The sequence below is a fragment of the Equus caballus genome, chromosome 1 (assembly GCF_041296265.1).
Source record: "Equus caballus isolate H_3958 breed thoroughbred chromosome 1, TB-T2T, whole genome shotgun sequence".
NCBI classification, from domain to species: domain Eukaryota; kingdom Metazoa; phylum Chordata; class Mammalia; order Perissodactyla; family Equidae; genus Equus; species Equus caballus.
The window spans coordinates 16,547,655-16,573,308 of NC_091684.1; the positions used below are offsets into that span (position 1 = coordinate 16,547,655).

Genomic DNA, 25,654 nt, shown 5'->3' on the forward strand with positions numbered 1-25,654 from the left:
TACGACTTTGCCTGTTGTTCTAGGAGGATTTCTAACTTTTATTAATTAAAAAAAAAGAATGTGTACAGTTTGAAGTAATGAAGTAAAAGAAGGCGCCTTAGGTTGTTTATTTCAATATAATTTTCTTTTCAAAATTCATAAATATTATTTTATTATTGTTTTGATGTTTAAGCAACCAGTTAAAATTGGGAGAAGAAAAAATAAACAAAATAGCCTCAGACTTTCCTCCATTTACTTCCTCTTGAGGGAGTATAGCATTATATTAGGTTTTATGTAATACGTTTATAAAAATTAAATGCCCAAATTTTAATATAGACTATCTCTTAAAACAGAAAATATTCTTTTAGATGCTTAAAAGAAACTACAAACATTCTGTGAGTCCTTTTGACTTGCTCTGTCATCACTACGATGAAACCCTTCCTTGACTATCAGAAGCTTTAGGCATATTGGTAAGCATTAATGCAAATCCAGGGTATGTTCCTGTCTTTCTGTTTTCGTATTACCAAACCTAACCAGGCATACTGTGGCTCTCCAATTCAGAAAGTACTCATACTATATAAGCTGAGACTTTTGCAACCATATATTCTAAAGGACTCATTGAGCCCTGAAAGGCAAATGCTATCATTCAAGTTCTAATTACATGCTACCTGGGTTTTACAGAACGGAAAAAAATGAATACTGTTCTTCCTAAATACATTTTCTGACCACAAGCAACTTCCAAAATAAATGCCCAAAATATTTTCTGAATGTATCACTGTAAAAATAGCTCAAGCACTGGCCTATTCAAATTATGTTCTAGTTTCTCCTTATGCTGCTTCTACTTGATAAATTGGTCAATAAATGCCAAGTCAAATATTCAAGTAAATATATTTTCATTGTTATTGGCAGACAAATAATTAAGTCTGAGAATAAAAGAAACAAGAAATCAATTTATGACGACTTCTTCAGTTCCTCCCATTAGTCATTTACAACTGTGGTCCCACTTTTAAGATCTTTATACAGACACACACACACACACACAATTTCGACTATAAATCAAATTATTCCAATTACAAATTAGTATTGTATGAACTGTGAACCTCATATGCTAATTTTATTAGTAAGATACAATTGTATTATTACTCATGTATATGAGCTGATTAAAAAGCAATGCACATTTATGAGCCTATATTAATTAGTACTTTCAGCAAATGTTTCTAAACAATGTTAGGGATTTGCTCTGTCTTCTCTCCAGTATAAATATTTGAATCTACATTTTTTATGTATGTGTATATATCAACAAACTACATTTCCATTTTCAGCAAAATAGGCTACTGACAAAATATTACAAAGAGTAAACCTATTTTTTTCAAAGAAGATATTCAGAGAGTAAATCTTTTTTTTTTTTCTTTAACATTTGTTATCTGTCAGGTCAATATCTTCACCAATCCATTTTGCACAAAAGCTTACATAAGTGACCTTTTAAAAATATTGCCCTAAACTAGATGCCAAAGCTTCAGATACATTATTTTATGTGATTTTCATGAAGAAAAAACTTTAAGATGAGTTCAAGAAATCTGTTTTAATAAAACATGCTGTCACCACTCAGTTGTCACTTTCATGGTGGTAGATTAATCGTTTTTAAATTATATACCAGGGACAAGTCGTTTAACCTCTGAGTTTCCTCCCCTATTAAGGGGGATTAACGATGGTGCCTCATCACGGGATTCCTAGCAGGATTAGAGGAAATAATACAGCTGAAGCATTTACAACGTGCCCAGGATAGAGTGCGCTCAGGAAGGGTTAGCTATGCTTTACCTACTTGTATTTGTCTCCCTCTTCGATTAACTTCTAGTTACCGATCCTTAAGGGATCTTAATTCTTTTAAAGGAAAAGAAAGCCACATCATGACATTCTCAATGCTTTGCCCATCCCTATTCACAGGCAAAATAGGACATAGGGTCTCACTGAATAATCATTCCAAATTTTATTTTAAAAGACAGCACTCTCCCTATTATCTCACTATTACTCATTAGTTACTCACTAGTACTCATTAATTCATTCAAAATGCTAATGTATACGATGTGCTAGACATTGGATACACTGGCTATAAACTGGGTGAGAAAAAAATTCCAGATATATTGCTCAAAAATAGCGAGGGATACAAACACAAGTGCATATTGCTGTTTAATTGTAATGTGGTACACTGAATGCTATAATAAAAAAATTTTCCAAGATCTCCAAGGGAGGGCTTCACAGGTGTGTCTGAGCAAGACTTGGAAGAGCAGACGATCACGAGGTGGAGAAAGAATCTTTGATCATTTTATTCAGAAAGAGACTGAAGATTCCTCACAGTGCTAAGTTAAAAGAGACAGTTTAAGCAAATGGACTTCCTCAAACAGCTTTCCCATTGCACAGTTTGCTTATTTTATCTTCAGAGCTGAATAAATATTTTTGAATGACTGTCGTCCCCACCCATGGCGAGGCCTTCATTGTGACGTACTTGGATGATGTTCTTAGCTCGGTCCTCCCAGAGCTCAGCAAGATCTTCCTAGAACCACTTTTATGACACAGCTCCCTGATCAAAAACCTGCAAGTTTCCTCCTGTTCCCAGCTATCAGCCCTGTGCTTTGGGAGATTTCTCTCCCAGTATGCCCTGGGCATGTCTCCCTTTTGTTTCTATCCTCTCTCTGCCTCAATGCGGTTCTCCTACTACTTCTCTTTGCCTCTCCAAAATTCTACCCACCACTTCAACATCCTCCTTCAGGAAGCCATCAGATTCCCTTGCTTCTATATAAGACAACAGAATTTCACAAATGCTGCAGCAAAGAGTGAAACGCTAGTGGAAAAATTATACTTGGGGATGAAAGACATTTCCAAAATATGGTTGAGAATTAAAAAACGTAAGGCAGACACACATTTGAAAGTTACATTCAATTGTTACACCAACAAAGCACTCTTCTTAAATTATTTATCATTCAAAATTTACATATACCGCACCAACTACTTATTGAACAATTATTTGTCCAATGACATGGTGCTCTTTTAAAACGTTAACCAACCCACAACACTGGCTTCTTTAGGACAAGTTCATATTAGAATCGAAGGTGCCACTGGATCTAGAACTTTAGATCTTACAACATGGAACTACACTAACTAGTATAGTAGTGTGCTTCCTACTTGGAGCACTCGTTAAACAGCTGAAAATTTGAAACAACTAGTTAAATAACAAATATCCTCAAAATGCCAAGTTAAAAGACTTTCTCAAGTGATAATGAGCCTGCTCTACATGTCAATACCTTAGATTCCAACTTGATTTTCTCTTCATTCAGTTCCTCTGTTGCTTTCTTAATTTTTCCACGACATCTGCTTATTTCCGACCTTACTGTAAAACAAATTAAATCTTTAAACACATCACTCTTTCTCAAGTCCCCATGCTGCAGGCTGTGATAAGACGCCTTTCAGCTGCCTTGCCCTCGACGGGGAAAGCAGGCGCCCGGAGCTGCTCTGACCGCTGTCTTCTGGATTTCCTCCCGCCCCAAGCCCCGCACCGGGAAGACGAGAGGCCCCCTGGCAAGCGGCCGACGCGCCCACCTTCGCGCATCCGGCGGCGACCCTCCTCGGCCTGATGCTCGGAGAAGACGATGTGCTGAAACAAGGACTCCAGATTCATCTTGGGGCCGGGCTCCCGCCGATCCTTTTTCCGCTCTTAAATATTTAATAACCAAGCCTGAGGATCCTGGAAAGCACAATAAAGAGGAAGGATTGTTCCAGGGCGATCCCCAGGTCGGCCTCCCGTCCCTGCCCACACCGGGGACCACGCGCGACCCCGGGCGCCTTCCCGGCCGGCAGCGGCGCTCTCGGCCTTCGTCTGCTCTGTCACCAGGGCCACACCGTTTCTTCGCCCTCCTTGCGCCTGGGACAACAGTTTCCCACTCTGCCTCTCCCTGGCTGAGTGCAGCTCCCCTCGGACGAGGCCTGGGCCCCTCTCCGGGTTTCCTCGTTCGGGTGGCAAATAAAAATGGACGCCCTAGGCCTTGGCGTCGAGCGGGTGTGGCCAGCAGCCCTTTCTGTGGTCAGCCTCTTCCTCTTAGCCGCCTCTGTTTTTAGACATAAAGTCCCCAAAGCGCTCTGTCTCTCAGCAAAACGTGCACCTGCTAACAGTACTGCGAGCTGGAGACCTTCTCGAAGGTGGCGGCCCACGCCTCCGGTCGGCCTCGCCCGGGGGGGGGGGGGGGGGGGGGAACTTTAAATCTACGGCATCCGGTTGAGCCCATTCCCATTCCGCGTTCAGGTGTTTTGCTGTGGCCGTGTGGCCCCCAAAGGTCTCAGGCCTTGCTTGGCGTTGGGGTGATCTATCTCCAAGGCACAAACACCCAGGATTATAAAGTACAGAGTACTCATGATTCTAAATATAAACTTTGGAAAGTCTTATCCTTTGCGTATGGCAGAGGCTGCTATAAATGTGCAATGTCTGACATTCCATCTTAATCATTCCTTTGTAATCAGGGCATATCTTTTTTGTCTGCTTTAAAATTAATCATTGCCTTTTGTAATCAAGCTACAGTAATATTAACACTTCAATAGCTGCGCAATATGTGTCAGAGACCAACGTGGTTGCTAATTAAAGCTTAATCATGAAAGGCACCTTTGGGACTTCTGCATGGAATTTTTTAAATTAAAAAATAAAATATTTTTAGTTTTAGTAGGTCAAAATATTAAGATTATAATAAACACGACTTTATTTTTGACTGTTAAATTGACATTGGCTAAACTTTAAAAAGTAATTTCTAGTTAGTTACTTCTAATGTATTTAGAAGTAAGCAAAAGAAGGTAAATGCAAATTCTGTCACATCATCTGTATAATAGAATTAATTAATATTTCATTAATGCTGTAGTATAATTGGTTATAAATTTTAACCTTTTGCAGATTTCCACCTTAATTTCCATGAAGCCATGTATGCATAAAACTTAATTCTTAAACTTTGTTATAAAAGGATACATATTGAAAAGTGTAATGAAGTAGAAGAGAATTGCCCAAACATATCATTCAGAAGCAATATTAATAACATTTTGGTTATTGCCTTCCAGGTTATCTTCCTCATCTTGCATTTTTCCTTTATAAACTTGAAAATATCGTGAATAAGTAATAGTAATAGTTATTATTTTTTATTGAGTATTGGCCAGGCACTATCCCAAACACTACATATCTTCTTAAGATGATTTTTACTATTACCTTCATAGTATAGTTGAGGAAACTGAGGCACAGAACAGTTATGTATCTTGCCACCCTTGCATATCTAGTATATGGCAGAGTGAGATCTGAAACCAAGAAATCTGAGATCAGAGGCCATGAATTTAATTTTGAATTCTGCTCCTTTTCCCGCTTTTTATGTCACAAGTATTTTATTGAAAAGTATTTCATTGAAAACTCTCCCTAAATATATTTTTATAATTTCATAATCCTCCATCATACAGATGCACATGTAAAATTTAGGTATACTGAAATAAATTTGATTCGTTTATCTGTTTAAGGATGGAAACAAAGCTGAAATTGTGGTTTGGATCATTTTCTTTGAGGACTCATTTGAAAGCTTGTGAACTGTGCCATAGCGGCCATCAAAGGAAAGGGCCTCCAGAAGATAAATTATATTACTAATTAATATCACTCCCTTCAGAATTATTTCTGTAGACTTACCCAGGGAGTGCCCTCACAAGGAGGCTGGTTTTCAAAAGCATGCTGCTCTTTAACATTCCAGTTTTATTAGTTACACTCAAACTCACATTTATTATTTACCATGCTCTTTCTGTACTGAAACTTGGCGGAGGGAAATTTGGGCAGCCTTTAGGGAGCCCAGTCGCCTCACTCACGCAGGAGTATGGAAGACAGAGCTGCTGGAAATTCTGGGAAGGAGAAATGGCTTCTTCATCTTCTGCACCTCCCAGAATATTTTGGTGCTTTTAAATCCCAAGTTTGAGTCTTCTTAGAGTTACCACAAGTGTAGCCATGAGCAGGTTTTTTGTTTTATTTTATTTGTTGAAGCAAACCTGATTATGCAAGCCCACAATTCAAATTTTAAAAGTTTCATAATAATGAGTAAAATTAACATACTAAAATATTGCTATTGTGTATCTAGCTTTATTCATACATTTTCAGCATGTATATCTATATATAGATATACATGCTGATTACATTCTATAATGTTAGAGCAAGAGTAGCATTACTTAAATTTATGCCAAATAAAAATGGCAGACAGCATGGTAAAACTAGAGCATGCTATTTTCTGAAAAATGTATCTTATAAGTCTAAAAAAAGGAAATGATTCATTCAACAACTGCTTAATGAGTCTCTGGTAGTCATTCAACATTCATTCAACAAATATTATTGAGCATCTCCTATGTGCCATATTAGAGAAACAACAAGAGGGTTTAATAAAAACAGAACTACATAAAAAGGATTTTTCTTCCCCCGGATATTTCTAACCTCATTGGAGAATTATTATATTTTTCAGCATTTTGGCAGCAGTATAAACAACTGCTTTCAGATGTTTCAACAGATGTTCTTCAGAAAGAAAGCCAATTATTTGCGTTATGATATCCACGTATGATTCTCAGATCTCAACTTTCCATCTGTACATGTTCCACTGAATTGCATACCCATGAAATATAAAAGTTAAGATCGTTCATTGTCTGTCAACCTCAGACTTTTACTCATAATAACACTAGCACCTGGGTTATTGAGCATTCGATAATTGCTTTGCTAGAAGGCCTTATATAAGGCTATATTGCTCTTGTGATTTAAAATGTATTTCCTCTCCTTTCTTAGATTGATGACTTCCCTAAGTTCTAAACCAGGCTTGCAAATACCCACTAGAGCCCACGGCATATATATTGCAATGAAAAGAAGAAAAGTAATTCATTTATTTTATGTTTTTCTTAAGACATCTGCCCCCAAAAAATGCAGGGTTCAACCAAGTTTAACAACCATTTATTGAGTATCTACTTAGGGTAAAAATCTCTACTAAGTACTATGGAGGATACAAAATTGAAAGATACTGGCCCTGCCCTCCTGGAGGTCATAATCCATCAAATGGGACACAGCGTGCACAATAACTCCTAGGCAGGCCGTGTACAAGAGCTTCACCCTTGTGCTATGAGAATATGGCAGAGGGAGAAAGAATAAGCCTGACGTGGGTGATCTGGGAAGTCTTATCAGTAAGGAATAAAATATGAGCTGGATTTTAAAGGAGGATGGGACTTTAACAGATAGAGATTAAAGGAGAAAAAAGCGGAAAGTTAGATACGGCCAACGTTTGGCCAGTGTTTAACATTTTTGTATATACAATGGACGACCATGTAATGTTTTCTAGCAGGTGAGTGGCATGTCAGAGTTGCTTTATGCAGGCAATCTGTGGCAATGGGCTAGAAACATTAAAAAGAAAGAGACTAATAGCTAACATGTGTTATTAACTTGCTATGTGCCAACCATTGTCTGAGACCATGACAGCCCTTAATTCTTTTAATCAACTCAACAACGCTATAAGATCAATGCTTTTACTATTTCCACATTATTATTGGAGAACTTAGGCAGAGAGAGCTAAGTAACTTGTCCAAGGTCACATTTGGTAGCTACAAAGTAGCAGAATCAGGATTTAAGGCAAACTCTCTCTTTTTTTGTGTGTGAGGAAGATTGGCCCTGAGCTAACATCCATTGCCTATCTTCCACTTTTTGCTTGAGGAAGATTGGGCCTGAGCTTAACCTCTGTGCCAATCTTCCTTTGTTTTGTGTGTGGGATGCTGCCACAGCATGGTTTGATGAGAGCGTGCAGGCCCCTGCCCAGGATCCAAACCTGCGAACCCTGGGCCGGTGAAGCAGAGGACACGAACTTAACCACTACACCACCAGGCCAGCCCCAGGGCAAACCCTTAACTGTTTCACTTACTGCCTCCAAAAAACTAGAGGCTAGAGAAAATGAGACTATTTCAGCAGCTGTGTTTCATTTCCAGGCAGATACATTTCCTAAAAAATGCTTGTCACCAACAAATTAATATTTTTTCTGAAGTCATTTTCAGACTTCTAGAATTTGGATTAGTAATGCAATGCATCTGTAATGAATTAAAATCAAATGTGGTCTAAGGAAAAATAATTGAGAATGGACGATGGCTTATTGTAAATGCTTATTTAACCAGCTATATATCTAATATGTAGAACTAAAAATGAAATTCATATATGAAGTATTGTATTAGTTTCTTAATATTTATATTGTTTTCCTAGGGCTGCTATAACAAAGTACCACAACTAGGTGGTCACAGTTCCAGAGGCCAGAAGACTGAAATCAAGGTGTTGGCAGGGTTGGTTCCTGCTGAGCTCTCTGAGGGACAGTCTGTTCTTCGCTTCTTCCTGGCTTCTGGTCCTTGCTGGTGGTCTTTGGCATCCCTTGGCTTGTAGATGCTTCATTCCAATCTCTGCCTCCATGTCCCTTGGAGTTCTCCATCTGTATCTCTGCCTCTTTGTCTCTTTTCCTCTCCTTATAAAGACATCATATGAGATAAAGGGCCTACCCTACTCCAGTATGACTTCATCTTAACTAATTCCATCTGCAACAATCCTATTTCTGAATAAGATCACATTCTCAGCTACCAGGGTGTTAGGATTTCCATGCATCTTTTTGGGGGACACAAGTGGAGCCATAACAGACCTTAAAAGTCAAGTTGTGGGAAATACTTATGAATTTTTTTAAATTTGAAGTTTATTTTTATTATAATCAAAGCATTTTTAGTGGCTTGTTGGACTTTAGAAAACATCTTGCATAATCCTTTTATTTTATAGATGTTAAAACGGAGCAGGTGGACGTTGATGGATTTCCCCAATGTTGCTCAGGCGATTAATGTGAGAGCGAAGTCTAGAACTCCCTCCTAATTCCTTCTGCTCCAGTGAAAGATCTTTTTTGTTCACTAGTGGCTTTCAATTACTTCAGTTAAAACAACTCCTCTTTTATGTTTTTTCTATATTGAACTTTTTAGTAAGAGTTTGAAGAAGGGGTATAATGATTTGGGTACAGAGCTGGCCTGGGGCAATTCATCTACTGCAGGAGCCCCTCCACATTAAGGAGATTAGATAGATAGATGATAGATGATAGATAGATAGAGATATAGCTAGGGACAGAGTCAGAGAGAGGTAGACAGGGAGAGACAGGTAGATAGATATAGAGAAAACACATGCATACATACATATATAGACACACATATGTGATAAAGTTATCTATATAAATATAAATGCTTAAAGACGTCAATTTTATTTTCAGTCGTCTTACACTTCTACAATAGAAATGACAGTAAACTGCCTGTTCTTAATTACGGATTCAGAAAAGCAAACTTTTCTTGGTTGTGAAATACATTGCATGAAGAAATTCCATTAACACATTATGAGTTATTAAATATCAAAATAATTAGAAGAAAAAAGCTACAGTGTAGCTGGTGAACTTGGATTTTCACGTTGGCAGAGCCCAGCGCCCAGCAGAGGGTCTAGGAGGGCAGCTCCAAGTGCCCTGCCCAGGAGGCTAGCCGGTCAGCCCCAGAAAACCAAAACGAAACAAAACTTGGAAACCACTGTTCTCCACCTTGCATAATTAACGTGTTTATGTAATAAATATTTGCTGGGTGTATACTATATGTAAGGCGAGTAAGAACTTGAGATTACAAAGATGAAGAAACAAGGGGCTCGAAATCTGGTTGTACCGGGTTATAGTTTCCATGGCAATAAATTTAATTGGTTTGGAATTACATAGAAAGAGTTAAAAGAGAAATTTAAGGCTTTTTGTTTGTTTGTTTTCTCTCCAGTTATTCGTTTTAGTCATCAATGTGTTCTTTGCCTACCTACTAAGCACATGGTCACTTGGTAAATAACCGACTCTTTAGTTGTCAAATAGGTCTAAATTTAAACCAACAATTAACATATTGTACTCTAGTCTCTTATTACAATTTCTATGAAGAGTTCTATTAATTTCAGTGAATGAATCATAGTGGCTATTTGAAAATTTGGGATAAATTTTTATATTTCTGTTACTTTCTGTGAATTATTCACAGTGACTGTAAATTTTGAAAAAAAATGAAATGTACATATATATATGTGAGTAGGTAGAGTGAACCATAAATCCTATTTTTTTCTTAAAACAATTTGCTAAATTGCTCATTTATCAGGATAAAATGGCTTTATGCTTCCAACGTTTAAAATGACTTCAGTTGCCTTAGTACAATAGTATTACCTTATAAAAGCCAGACACTGCCATTATTTTCCCTTCACGATGCCATAGACAGTTCAAAATGTTTTATTCTAGTTTACATGGCTCATAAACTTTATCTTTTATTTGACATTGCAGGTGTGTTGATAATAGAATATGGAAACTCGGTAAGATGGTTAAAGGAAACAATTAATTAGCATTTAAACAAAAGAGCTCCCTAAGAAACATTTTAAACAGAGAATAAGCTGATTATTTCATAGGTAATAGTAAGCGGTTCTGGAACAGAATTGAAGGAAATAAATGAAGAGAGTGAAAGGAATTTAAATATCTGAAAACAAATAAGGAAATATTACAAAATATTAGAATTACTGAAGTTATGTATATATCATCATTTGAAATTTGACAGTCTTTACTGTAATTCTGTGTCGTATATCTCATTATTCATCTTAGGAAATGTGTACATGCACGGGTTTCCTAAACCTTTTGATAATCTACCTGCACCATTTCCCATTTCCAGTCGTGAACACAGAGAAAAGCAGGAAGCAGCTGGGATCTTGTACTCTACGTGCCTTAGCCTCAAGTGAAGAGATGCAAGGACTGTGCACATGGGGTCCAAACACTCGTAAAAAAGATTCATAGGGATATCCTTAGAAGAAATTAATAAAACCTAAGAGAATTTGTCAGAAGAATGTCCTAAAGATGATTTTATTTTGGTAATTGTTGTATTTTAAATGCTTTCCTTTTCTTTGGTGATGTCTTTTATCTTACTTACAGATGCTATTATTCATAAGATATGATATTTCAGTCCAGAAAGCTGTAACTGTAAATGAGACATAATATTCTCATCTAGAAGTAGATAAGGGGATTCAAATCTCCTGTTTCACAGTGTAAGCTGATTACTGCAGAGGTCAGAAAGCTAGTTGCCACTTCCTTTAAGTGCCAGCTGTGATATTTTACATAACTAACCAGACACCTTGTCTTTCCTTTATTCAGTCCCAGCATCTGGTTGGCAGCCTGTCTCAGTGGTTCGCAAGATGGACCAGGAATTCTGTGCCTTAAGAGCAGTGCTATGACTTTAGGGTGAGGCCATGAGGAATGACCACAAACATCTTTCACGAAATGTTCATTGAAGAACAACTACGGACCAGGCTCTGCCACAACAATGAATAAGATGAATGAGCTCTCTGCTGATATGGAGCCTACAGGGTCAACAAGAAACAAAGTACACACATTCACTAATTCAATACACACAGAGTAAGTGTAGGTGTAAAATCTAACAGTATGGGACAGAGACCTGCTGTAGACAGTGTGGACAACACGTTTACGCTTCCACAAAGTCCCTCAGGCTAGACAGAACCGGCGTCTGAGGGACGGAGAGGAAGCCCCTGGGATCCTTGCACAGATGGGGTTGGTGAAATGGCCAGGGCCCAATGCAGGGCCTTGAAGGCATGGAAGGAGTCCAGCTTTTATTTAAAATGCAATGGAAGGCCATAAGAGGGTTCTGTAGGGGAATGATTACATTTTAAGAATAAGAAAATAATTACTAAGCACTGTTCTCTTGATGGAGGAGTGACTACACATCACTGGATAAGGATGGAGGGTGTTGACCAAGGTCCAAAGCTCGATTTAGCTGATAACTAGCTAGGAGAGCTTGAGCAAGTCATTGACTCTCTTTTCCCCTTATTGCACTTGTTTTCAAATGGCGATGGGAGAGGCAGAGTAAAAGAAAGGAGGAAACAGGAGAGATGAAAGAAAGAAAAAAATACTCAATACTGAAACATGGAAAGTTCAGATAATAAATTGAAAAAAGAAACAAACAACTAAGAATTTAGTAATAAATGCCCCTAAGCAAGAAGTAGTTATCCCACTCCACAGTCTGGAAAATCCCAATTTAGGTCACATAGAAAAGAATCTAGAAATCTGTTAGAACCATTGCCTTGGCTACTTTGCTTAAGGGTTAATAGCAGGGTCATAAGGAAGAAAAATTCAAGGGTGATGCCAGAATCCACTCTATATTCCTTAGATTTGGTTGTGCATAAGTGTGGGCACAGCAGAAATTCACTGGCACACCCATTCTGACTGTAATAATATTGAAATCTTCTCACAGTGGTTGGTAAATAGCCGCTACCCCAGACCTCCAGTACCAGCTCCCACTACTGGGCTGTCCCACCTCCACGACCATGCAGATGTTTCCACAGTCTGGCAACTAAGGGTTAACACCCAGCTTAACAAAGAGCCTCGAGGAGCCTGCTCAGGGTCAGCTCTGATTTCTCAGTGCCTGGACCTGTAGGTGTATTGCCTCGTTGCTGCTATGACAAATCACCACAAACTTAATGGCTTAAAACAATACGAATTTGTTATCTTACACTTCTGGAGGTTACAAGCCCCAAATGGGTCTTCCTGGGCTAAAATCAAAGGATCAGAAGTCTTTTTGGATGCTCTAGGAGATAATCTGTTTCCTTACCTTTTCCAACTTGTAGAAGGTGCCTGTGTCCCTTGGCTCCCGGCCCTTCCCTCCATTCAAGCAGACAATGTAGCATCCTAAAATCTCTCTCCTTCTCTCACTTTCCTGTTGCTTTAAGGCCCCTTATAATTCCATTGGGCCCACCTGGATATGTCAAGATGATTTCACCATCTCAAGATCCTTAACTTGATCACATCTTCGAAATCCCTTTTGCTATGTAAGGTGACATAGTCACATGTTTCAGGCATTAGGATGCAGATATCTTTTGAAGCCATTATTCTGTCTACCACAGTGCTTATATATTTTAAATACCATCCTTGAGTGATGTAATAAGCTACCTAGAATTTTCATAAAATAAAACTGAGTGTGTCACTGTTGAAAAGTGAGATATGTAGGGAAAGAATATGAGTCAAATAAGAAAAACCTAAAGTAGGTCCATATCTCAAGAATTTTCTGGAATGCTGCAGACCTTTAATTTTCCCCTCTGTTTGGTAGTTACCAGTATCAAATAGATGAAATAGCTAAAAGGGGAAAAGAGTTGGGACAGTCCAGAAAGAAGGAATGAGGAAGAGAGAGAAAGAATAGAAATATCACTCGTATGTCCAAATCTCCTGTGAGGGCTCAGGAGAGGAAAAGGACAGGGTAAGGACCCTCAAGTGGATGGATCCAAGAGAGGACAAGAGGGGGCTCCAGAAACTGAAGGTAGGGTGGCACTAGGTAATGTCAAACCCTTCGAGGGTTAATTATCTCCTAACCTGGGATACTGAGAGATGAAGGAAGTGCAAAATGACAATTTGAATTTCTTCTGTGATTTAATGCCCATGGAACTCCTTGGGATGGTTTGACGAGAGTTGGGGACATTTTAAGCAGGGTAAGAAACAACTAATCTAGTCTAGTTTATCTGCTCTTAGAGGGCAGGACCTTGTCTCATGGGTCTCTTATATCAAAGTGCCTTGTAGGCAATGGGGGTAAATGTCCTGAAATAAAATCCAGGAGCACAATAGAATGTCAGCTCCATGAGGAAGTGCCTGTTGCTCTTGTGCACCACCCATGCCCAGCTCCTGGAACAGGGCCCAGCCCATAGCAAGTGCCCAGTAACTCTATGTTGAATGAATAAAGGAAACTGAATGCATGCAAAGGTTTGGTGTAAGCAACAGCTTTTGGTATGAACAGTGAACATTTCATTGTTCCTCTTAGTAACCAGAAAATGCTGGAAACCAATACTCAATTCAGTGTACTGACATTTTGATATACTATGTCAAAGCCTAAGTGATCAAACAAGCTGAGAAGAGTTGCCAGGTTTAGCAAATAAAAATACAGAATGCCCAGTTAAATTTGAATGTCAGGTAAACAATGAGTAATTTTTTAGTATGAGTGTGTCCCAAATATTGCATGATAACTTAGCTAGAAAGTCATATTGTATCATATTTTAGATACATTATAACTTTGTAAAAATGTTATTTATTTATTTTTGGGGGGGTGAGGAAGATTGGCCCTGAGCTAACATCTGTTGCCAATCTTCCTCTTTGTGCTTGTGGAAGATTGTCACTGAGCTAACATCTGTGCCAGTCTTCCTCCACTCTGTATGTGGTACCCTGCAACAGCATGGCTTGATGAGCGGTGTGTAGGTCCACACCCAGGATCTGAACCTGCAAACCCTGGGCTGCCAAAGTAGAGCTCACGAACTTAACCACTACACCACCGGGCCAGCCCCCAAAATGTTGTGTTTTTAATGATGGTATTATTAAGGAAGAAAAAGGAAGTGGTTTCACTAGACTGTGTTCAAAATGGGGGTAGCGAAAGGTGAAAACTGGCTGTGTCATATTGTGTTGTTTTAAAAGCATGCTTTTCTGTGAGCGCCCATGGAGGAGCACTGAAATTCAGCTCTCATAAATTCTGCAGAGCTACCAAGGAACAGTAATCAGCAAGGATAAAATCTGAAGGGAAGGTCAGTGAGGCAGGTAAGAGCTGCTGCATCCATATTACCTAAAGCACACACAATTCCACAAAGCAGGACCGGCAAGAGAGCAAGTAAGAAGGAGAGAACCACGCCATGAGAGCCTCGTTAGATTGCCTTTAGGAAAAAGCCCCCACCAGCCCCAACAGCTTCCGTACTTTTATTTTATGTGCATATTGTGTTTGTTTAGTCCATAAGATAGAGGTGAGCATGTTCTCCGTACTAAGTGATCTGTCTTCATAAAGCCCTGTTGCTGGTGAAGTAATTCACTGTTTTTCTTAGAAAGGGCATGATGTTGCTGTATTCGTTTGTGTCTGATCTGAAGAATCTCTATCAATGCCTTTTTTTCCACTAGGCATTTAGATGCTACCTGGCTGTTAGGCCTGAAAATACCAGATGGAGCTTGGGAGCAGAGCAGACACCGTTGTCATAGAAACGAGATGCTATCCCAGTTCTATGCAGCTGCCATCTTTTTTTTTTCTTTCACTGTGAGGAGTTCTGATAGGAACAAGTACTGATAAAATATAGAGATCACCCCCACTCCCCAGGTACACTTACCCACCTTGGAAAATAGTGCTACATTTCAAATGTTGCACGTGTAATTCATTAAGATGTCCCTCAGCTTACCGAAAGTCTAAAACCACGGAAAAATGACTTAATGTCCAGGTCTCCTAATCAGAGTCTAACTGGGAAGCCCATGCTTTGACATCATCTTCTTCCCCTAAACTGCGGTGATGCATTTGTCTTATCCCAAAATGAGACAATATCCTTTGTAGCCAGGAGAGCCTCAGTGTTGACATTTCTGGAAAAGGCAACTTAAGTGTTCCTAATCGCTCTGCAAGCTCTCTACTCAGCCCGAGAATAGGGAGGGACCTCTCCTGGTTCTCTGAATTCCCCGCAGTGGCTAGCAGAATGCTGAGCACACAGGAGAGGTATGATGAATTCTTGTGTGTCCAAGCTTGAGGGATGCAGTTATTGGCCACAGTCCCACACTGCTGCATTTTCTCTTTGTGGCAGCTATGGCATCCTCAAGGAAATAGGACTGTGAAGGAGGTGCTCAACACAGATGGGAAAGGGGGCAGCAGTATTTCCTAGAGGCGAGGCTGTTTTTGTGTCCCTCTGCAGTTGGGAAACAGGTTAAATCCTAGGGCCTTGAACCCCTGGCTTGAAGAGTTACATTTAGCAACAAAGGACTATTAAAATTGAGGTATTTTAGGGCAATGGTTCGTGTATTAATTTCCTACTGCTACTGTAAGAATTACCACAAACAGTGGCTTCAAAAACACAAATTTATTCTTTTACAGTTCTAAGGGTCAAATGTCTGAAATCTGTTTCATGGCTAAAAGATGTCAGGAGGGCTGCTTCCTTCTGCAGGCTCTGGGAGAGTCTTTTCTCGCCTTTTACCACTTCTAGTGCCTGCCTACTCATTGGCTTCTGGCCCCTTCCTCCATCTTCAAAGCCAGAAGCCTAGCATCTTGCTTTCATCATCACTTTGCCTTCTTCTTCGGTAGTCCAATCTCTCTCTGTCTCCCTCTTAAGAGGAGACTTCTGATTACATTTACAGCCCACCCAGATAATCCAGGCTAATGTCCCCATGTCAAGAATCTTAATTTAATTACATCTGTAACCTCCCTTTTGCCATACAAGGTAACATTCACAAATTCCAGGAATTAGGACATGGATTATTTTGGGGGGGGGGGGGGCTGCCATTATTCAGTCTACCACAGTTCCCAAACCCGGATGATCATGAGAATTACCTGGGAAGGTTTTGAAAATAAAAATTCTCAAGCCCTACACTACAGCGATCCTATCAGAATTTCTTAGGGTGAGTGAAAGCCTAAAAATCTCTTTGTAAGACTCTCTCAGGTGATACTGTTGAAAACTTCTGTTAAGAGCTTCTTGAAGCTCTTTCCCAAACACAGGTGGTGAGGATTTAGTACCTCCGTGATTGGATTCTCTGGATCATGTTCAGGGTCAGTGAGTGTGTGGGAGAGATTTTCAAAATATATTTGTTGGGAAGGTCATACCATCCTCTGAGGTTCACAACACTTCCACAGAACGGCTTTGGCAAATGATTGTATCACGTGGACAGGGCCCAGCAACTCTTCAATTTAATGGTAAAAATACCAAAATTGCTTGCTCATGCCTCCCTAGACCTTTAACCATATGAAATATGTATCTTGATATCTGGGATCAGCTGTTGTTTCTTCTCCTTATGGAGATTTTCATTTAGTTCCTCAGAACATTCCCTTCCTTCATAGATGCTGCCATGTTGTTCTCAGAGCTCTTAAAGTTGCCTATTTTGCCTGCCTCAAGAAAAATGGCTATGGTAGAGGAAAAAGCCCACACAGTATCTTTAGAAAAACTGTAAATATTTCATCATTTCTTACTAAACATACATTATTTACTCTGTAATGTAAATATTTTATGGCCTGCAACTGGCAATTGTAGAATATATTGGTATGTTTGGAGAATTGCGGTTCAGTTGAAAATCCTACACTGTACGCCCAGCTCATATTTAACTTATACAACTCTTTAAAAAGCATTTAACTCTCAGAATTAAGGGAGTAATAGAATCTATTTTTCAAAGGGGCCTGGAGGACCAAACTTAGAACCTGAGACAACACGTTTTTGTTAAAGGAGAAAGTTGGAAGCTGTAACTGCCCAGGACTTCTCTCTGCGGCAGGATGCCAATATAATAGAGATACCGATGCCTGAGTGGGTCTAATTTCATCCAATGGATAGAAGGGCCAGACATACTCACAACTAGCTGATCAGAATGTTCATAGTCTGGTTGGGAGTGAATCTGAGAAGAAGAGTTTTACCCCACAAAAGGCGGTGCCAAAAAACCTTCCCCAGCTTTAGGATAAGTATGTGAAGCTGTGCATAGGACAAGAAAATCCTTTCATTAAATAAAATGGCTACATGTCAGAACATTTAAGCCAGATTTTGAAATATAAACCTAAACTGTTTGGAGAATTGTTTTTTTTTTTTTTAATTCTAGTGACTCTCCAATATAGAGGTCATTGGAGCTGCCATCATTCTAAATAACAGCCCATTTCAGGGGTTGGCTGTAATCCAGGAGGTTGCATTATTCCAAATTGCCTGTCAAAAACTGTCAAAACACTGCCATTATCAAAAAGTAGTCCTTTTAAATAATTTTCTCACTCTTTTCCCTGAAACTTTACTGGCATTGAGCCTTAATATCATAGCTTATAGGCATAGTCAGTGAAAGCCTTTCAAATGAGAAGTGGAAATAACAAAAAACGTTCTAGGCATGCAACAACATATAAAATTCTAGGCAGAAAATTCAGTCAAGTTTGGAAATGCTGTGTCCCCCAAAAGCAATAGCCATTTCTAATCTACAGATGAAATGGTAAGCAAACGATACAGAATTATGAGTCCTAATAGTATGACTTTTTCCCATGTTTAAAGCATGGAAAGAATTCTGTAGTTAGTTGCTAGACTCCATATTTTTCCTTTTTTTCTTCTCCTTCCATATCAACTTTCTAATGAAAAATGTTGTACCTTACAGATTACTGGTGTCTATTCCTTTCATTTTATAAATGCAGAAATTGACGCCCAGACAGCGGCCAGATTTACCCAAGGATTCATGACAGATCTAGAACTAACCTCTGTACTCTTTTTAATACATGTTCCAGCTCTCTTCTTGACTTGGAAGTTCATCTCTTCTACCTTCTCTTCTTTACTTTATGTTTGACCCTACAGAATTTCCCTGCTTGGATTAGAAAAACCCACTGAAAAAAAAAGAGCAATCTATGCCACTACATTCTCTCGGATATAGACCTTGATGTTAGAACTTCAATTCTAGCAAAGAATTTCAGCAACTCTTCTGTTTAAGGCCATTTATCTTTCAAACCGTGTAAGATGACAAAATATTTTAGAAAGACTGCTCTTATTTGGCGTGATTACAATTCAAGCAACGAATTAGGAAATCAACAGGGTAATTGAGTCCCACAATCATTGTGACAGTTGTATTTGTCAACAACTAGTTTTCAGAAGAAAAGGAACTCAAAGAAAATACATATCTTCCAAATTCAGGCAAAGAGATACACAGAAATATTTCTTTAAACTATCAGTAGTATATTACAGAGAAAATTTAATGTGCAGGTGAATACTTTTAACAGAAAGACAATGCTTTGGACAAATGTAGCGTAAAGATATTTCAAAATAGATCTGCAGCTTCTGAGGATGCCAGTAATATATGTAATGGTGCTTGATCTCATTAACAAGCAGCTCAAACTCTTCAGCTACAATAAAACACAAATCATCATCGGCACATTCTCCAGAGCAGTATATCTGTCTGACCCAACTTCTGCTCTGCAGTTAACAATTTTGTTTTAATCCATAAAAAAGAAATTCTCATCATCTCTAAATTGTGCAAGTGAGTTCCCAAAAGATCACACTTAAGTTTAGTTTTCATGATGCATGTTGTTCTATGTTCCACAGCAATCTCTAGGGTTTGGGGGATATTCTTTTTACAGTCACTGACTATCCATAATTAACTCATTACCAACAAAGACAGCTCCAAGACCTTCCAGTGGAGGATTCCAAACCTCCCCCAAGAGCATTTGGTTGAGTACTTTTAATCCTTTACCATCCTGTTGTTAAAAATACAGCAGTCTAAAATATCTGAACTTGAGAAAAATTTCATAAAGAAATATTTCGTAAGCTATACCTTAAGGAACCTCTAATATTCCTCAAGACTTTTATAGGCTTTCTTTAAAAAAAACCCAATGATTCTATATGAAAATAAGTTGAGAAACTGCATTCTCTAGTCCCCTGAAGACTCATAATGCACATTAGTTTATTAAAGGTTCTGAGGCATCCTATGATAAAGAAACCTGATTTGTGTAGTTTAACACCGTGTTCCCAACCATATTTGGCCAAGACCCTTTTTCACAAAGCATACTTAACCATGTTAGGGCCGATGATATTCTGCAAAATACAATTTATGTTTCAAAACCTGGTATGGATTTCTGTTTAGGCAGCTACCAAGGCCTTGGTCAGAGACCACGCAGCTTCCCTTTGCCCAGGAGTTCCAAAAGTTATGATCCTGGTCTGGGCTCCCATTCTGGTAAACTGTTGGTCACTAGCGAGACAGAACATGAGTGTATGTTTTGAACTGAGTAAATCACCACTGATAATTTTGGTGCTAAAATCTAGGCCCCCCGATGATAAAAATAATAAAGACTTATTAGGTACTTGCAATATGTAGAGACACCATTCTCAGTACTTTTTGTATTAACTCATTTAATGCACACAAACATACCTATATTTTTTTCCTTTCCAGAGAAGAATACTGAGACACAGCAAGACTTGTCGAGGTCACAAGCAAGTAAGTAGGATCCAAATTTAAGCCATCAGGTTCCAGAATCCCTGTTCTTAATACACGTGCACAAATACACACTTGTTTTTACAAATGCGTAGGAAGGCTCATCTAAGTATCACCAATATTTTCTTATGTCCCCTCAGCCCAGGAATAAAAATAGCATCACAAAACAAATAGCACAATGAGCTATCACTTTCAAGACAACAGCTACCCCTGGAAATAATGCATTATGCCACCCTGCTCCCACAGAAGACTACATCTGAGCTATCCGAGACGAAATAGTAGCTGCGATTCTCCTTAAATTAATTGATTTTTGGATACTAATAATGGCAGCTTACATCTGTTGTCTCATTTGACCCTCACAACAATTCTGTGGGGGGAAGCAGAACAATTAGTACCATTGTCTGCATTTTACAGACTGAGAAACTGAGGTTCTGATTTACGCGAATGTGCAAGTGACAGAGCTGGTTCTAAACTCAGAAGCGCCCACTTTTGGTTGACTTTTTCTAAACTGAGGAGACTTAAAGTATACAACTTCTTTGTCCAATTAAAAACATTCTCTCAGGGCTGGCCCAGCGGCGTACTGGTTAAGTTCATGTGCTCCACTTTGGCAACCGGGGGTTTGTGGGTTCAGATCCCGGGTGTAGACCTACCCGTGGCTCATCAAGCCATGCTGTCGCAGTGTCCCACACACAAAATAGAGGAAGATTGGCACAAGTGTTAGCTCAGGACCAAACTTCCTCACCAACAAAACCTCAATAGATAAATAAATAAATTCTCTCAACTGCACACTTTTTTAAGGAAAGTGCAAAGTTAGTGTAGACATAGCCAAAGACCATTAGAATGTCACTTCAAAAATTGACCTAGGAAACCAATATTTCCTTATGAATAGAAATCTTGGTTTTTACCCATTCTGCAGTCATGTTTATTTGATTTTGCAAAATCTAACATATCTGTTGTGATTTTCCTGCTAAAGTTTTTTTTCATAATGAACTTGGAGAAATATTCTGTTACCCCAACTCCATATTGCTCTTTTCCTAGATTGTATCTCTCTTTTGTACTTAATCATCATTTGGAATGACAGATGACCACAAGGAGCCATATCTTGCAACCATTCAGCTGTTCCAATAAATCATAAACAGCCGACATATCCCTTTGGTGTACATATCCAGCTAAAAGTGAATTTAAATGGCAGGTATGTGAACAAAGTCACAGGAAATTCTGCCTACAAAGTGTATAGCCCTAAGAACTCTCTTCCATGTGTTTATTTCAAATTTGATATCTGCAATCAGTCATACTTTATTTCTTGTATAGTAAATGAGATGAATTATAATGGTCTGAAGCATTTTAACTATAACAGTAAGGGACAAAAGGTCTATTTACAATGCAGTCTACTGAAAATTTTACCATGACTTCAGTTTCCACACAAATTCATATTTTAGCCCCTTTGTAAGAAAGGAATTCCAAGTGACGGGCCCAGTAGGCAAATATATTTTAAAGACATGCAGTACTGAATTTTCTACCTATTTCTTACGTGTAACATAAAGGGGATGTTCATACTCAGTTATGAACTATAGACAACTCCACTGTTACCCATGCTGCACTTCAGTTAGAAGCTTATGCTTCCTTCTGCCTTACAAAAGGATATACAGCTCAAGCCAAAGGTTAAACATTAGCAAATCCTAAGACTTAATGCTCATGAAGTGACATCTTTTTGAAGTGTATTTTCAGATAACATGAAGAAGTTCTGCCATGAGGGAGGAGAAAGGGTTTGTGTCATGGCCTTTTGAGCCCAGTGTTAACATGATGTTAGAATCTCCTCCTTCTCTCTACAACCAAACTCATGTGGTGCCAAATGGCCAAAGTTTTCAGCGAAGGGAGTCCAATGCCCTTCTCTCTCCTCTTTGCAAATAACAGAAGGGTAAAACACACTGAAAGTCATCCCTTAGCCCTCTGGTGATATCCAACATGGATCAATGTCATAATGTCATAATGACTGTTCTCCAATCTTGTTAAATATGACAACTTGATGAAGGGACAAACAGATGAGATAGAAGGTATCAGATTAGAATCTTGATGTAATGTCTGCTTCTGTGGTTAGTATCAATTCTGGAGCAATTTCTTGTAATTCCGTTACTCTGTTGACTTCACGATAACACTGTGTGCCAGGCACTGTGTAAAATATTTTTTCATGGATTGTTCCTTTTAATACTCAATATAACTCTAGGCTGAAGGTATTGCCATTATTCTCGTTTTAAAACTGAGGTCTAGAGATTAAGAAACTTGTCCAAAGTCACACAGTTAATGAATGGTGGTGCTAAAACTCAAACTGAGGCCCACTCCATTTCTGTTCATTTGTAGTACATTTTGTGGACTTTAAGGCAGAATGTCTTCCCTCTTCAGATTTCTGCATACATTTCTACCAAAGACTTGTTTTCACATAAATTCATAATCCCTTTCCTTGCAAGGCAAAAATTTAATGCTATTTAATCTTCAAAGGATGTGTTGAATGCTAACAAGCCACCCAAGCATTTGGAGAGACAGGATAATGAAGGAGAGGGCATGGGAATCAATTCCTAGAGTTGCATTTTATTATTTTTTTGTTTCTCTTAGATTTTATTTTTCCTCTTTCTTCCAAAACCCCCTGGTACATAGTTGTGTATTTTTAGTTGTGAGTCCTTCTAGTTATGGCACGTGGGATGCCACCTCACCGTGGCTTGATGAGCGGTGCCACGTCCACGCCCAGGATTCGAACCGGCGAAACCCTGGGCAGCCGAAGCAGAGCGCGCAAACTTAACCACTTGACCACGGGGCCGGCCCCTGGACTTTATTTTGATGTTAGTAAATTCTTGAGAAATTATTTAAGTAATCACCATCAGCCTACTACAACTGCTTATTAAGCTTTCACAAGGCACCAATTGCATATGGACACATGGTTTTTGCTCAATGGATTTGCTCTGAAGTGAAGCCTTCTCTGTCTACTGCCCCCGTCTCCCTCCCAAAAAAAGGGAAGAAGGAAGAGTGGAGAGAGAGACAGAGAGGAAAGGTTTTCATTTTCCTTTCTTATAAAGTCTGGTTTTCCCCCAGTTGAATCCAGGTGCTCTGGTTTTTCTCTCTTTTGCCTAAAAACCAGTTTTTCCATCACTTAACAATGTGTGGTCTCTGGAATCAAGACTCTTCCTCTTACGAAAATGCAGCAATGGCCAAATTCCCACAGCCAGGAGAAAAGGAAAGATTGAGACAGTTTTCTCCATAATTGCTTCAATCCTCACCCTTGTGCTAGCCACGGAAACTTGGCCAGCAACTATTAAAGAGATGTTGGATTGATTTCCCCCTCCCTCCCGTTACTGTTTCCTCTGCCTAAAATGCTGCTCTCCTCCTTCTGAGTTATCACTCGCCCTCTCCTTCTTTTGGTCAGATGTCACCTCTCCAGGGAAACCTCTGCTGGCTTCTCTTTCTCCCCGTATCCCTAATTACTGCTCATTGCCTCCATCCCCAGCAAAATTAATCACCTCTTCTTTTTGCTCCTTCTTTGTAACAGTTTGTCATTGCCATTCTCATAGCATAATCACGTTGTGTTAGTTAGCTGTTTGCTTTTCTGTGTTCCCCAAAAGCTGTGAATTCTCTGAAGGCAGGGAATTTTTTAAAAAAATTCACCAGTATGTCCCCATAATGTCTGGTACATAAGAGATGCACAGTACATCTTTATTTGACCAGATTTGCACCAGAAATGGCATATTCACCACCTTAGCCAAATCCCAAGGGAAGAGAATTTTCCTCCTGTCAATGCCTCCCCTCATTTTCCTGCAGTAAACTCCAGCTTCACTGCTCCACAGCCTGGCACCATGTCCACATTTTGAAGCCTAGATATACGAGCACAAGTTTTGAGGAACACATTTTTGGTGAGGATGCGTCCAATGCCACAGCGTGAGGTAGAAATAAGCATTCCTTTCCTCATTCAGCTAACAGGGACAGATCTCCATATTGGACTTATTTCAATTGATTTATGGATCTCAGCTGAATCAGAAAACTGAAATCAGGGAAAATCACATAAAACAATCCTGATTCTTCACAGGGGTCTCAATACTTGAGGTGGAGTCTGTTTCTTATTTGTGTGTGGTAGAACACTTCCTTTTGGGGACTGCTTCCCTCACCCAAATTGCACACGTAATCGGTGGGGTTATCCATCAAGATATGCTCCACTTCGCATAGGGATGGGCATGCCCTAGGCCCATCAGAATACTCCATCCCACTGAGCACAGTGATTGGCCAGGGTTGGTGGGGGGTTACCTTAGCAGGACCAATTGATGTGGTTCAAAATTTGATGTGGATTGTGAGGTGGCAGGGGAGGGAGGAAGAGAAAATGAGAAACAAAGACAGAGCAAGACAGAGACAGATAGATACTCTTGCCTTGAGAAATCATCATGAAAGCCCATGAGCTGGACCAATGAGAGGGGACAGAGTTAGAAGTGCGCGTGGGCAGCGGGGAAAGATAGTACACATTCTAGGGTTAGAGACCCAGAAGAGTGCTCTGGACCTCAGTGTACCGATCAATACAAAACCAGTGTAAAGATTTTAAACTAGTTTACCCTTGCTGGAGCATCTGAAAAAAAAAAAAATGTCCTCCAGCTGTACCAGCTCTCAGCATCCCTGACGATCAGGGCCCCTCCACATGGTTGCAGCCAGTTTGGGGATGAATCCGTTACAGAGGAAGCATGGCTGAGAGAAGCAGAGAAACAGACACCCTCCTGATGACATCATCTGAACTCCTAGATCCAGCCTTACTTGAATTCTCCAATAACATGAGACAGTAAATTATCTTTTTGGCTTAAGCTAGCTAGAGTTTGGTTTCTGTCACTTGCAACTGCAAGAGTTCCAACCAATAAATTTTTCTAATACACAAATCTGCTTCCGATTTCCAGGTTATGGGAAGAGAACTTCAAGTGCAATGATGCAGGACCATTGACTTAAGTTCAATGCTATACTTGACTGTTACTTTTGGGAAGATGATACCTAAGGACAATTTTAAAGGAATGAGAAGGTTGAGAGAGGTCAGATTCAGACTCTGTTAGACCACATGCCTCACCTACACACCAGAAGTTAGTTCCTAATAAAGTCTCTTGCCTGTGTAAATACATTCTGGGTCCCTCAAGAATGATTACTTTGGTCTACTAGGGTTTCCATTAAGGGATGTCACTCCCTATGGATTTTACCCAAATGTGCACTTCTGATATGAAGTGAATTTATATTCTAACTGAATATCTTGGTACTTTTCAAACTATAATAAATATGCTTGGTAAGAAAGGTTTGAAGTTAATGAGATTCCTCTTAGTTTACATTGTTTTTACTATACCCCAAAACCAAAACAAAACCCCAAACTTTAATAATTTAAAATGACCATTGACCAGTCAAATAGTCCTCACATTTTCAATTTTCCTGTAATATATCATGTCTCCATTGAAGTGGACTATTATAGCTGCCTGAAAAAGTATTGTTTGATGTCTGTAAGCGCAGTCAGCAATCAATAATTTGAAATTTGTACCATTTGTACCTTTAAGTCCTGGCACATCATTTTTTTATTTCATTCAAACTGCTTACTGTTGAAGAAAAAGGATTTTGAACCACTGCCACAGAGCACATTTATGTGTGAAACAGGGTTC

General features: G+C 39.2%; 1 protein-coding gene across 4 annotated transcripts in view; it reads right to left on the reverse strand.

The window, feature by feature from the left end:
- The window catches only part of CCDC172 (coiled-coil domain containing 172), a 66,931-nt gene extending 62,598 nt beyond the window's left edge, over positions 1-4,333 (reverse strand). Inside the window, exons 1-3 of one of the 4 annotated variants that reach the window (XM_023638778.2) lie at positions 4,134-4,235; positions 3,574-3,718; positions 3,279-3,364 (exon numbers count right to left, since the gene is read on the reverse strand). In XM_023638778.2, the coding sequence (XP_023494546.1) occupies positions 3,279-3,364; positions 3,574-3,652 (165 nt within the window). In that variant the 5' untranslated portion in view covers positions 3,653-3,718; positions 4,134-4,235. Of the gene's footprint in view, positions 1-3,278; positions 3,365-3,573; positions 3,719-3,873 lie in introns of all 4 variants that reach the window. The other 3 variants (XM_023638780.2, XM_023638779.2, XM_070260518.1) reach the window with 3 other exon arrangements.
- Between the last annotated feature and the right edge of the window lie 21,321 nt (positions 4,334-25,654).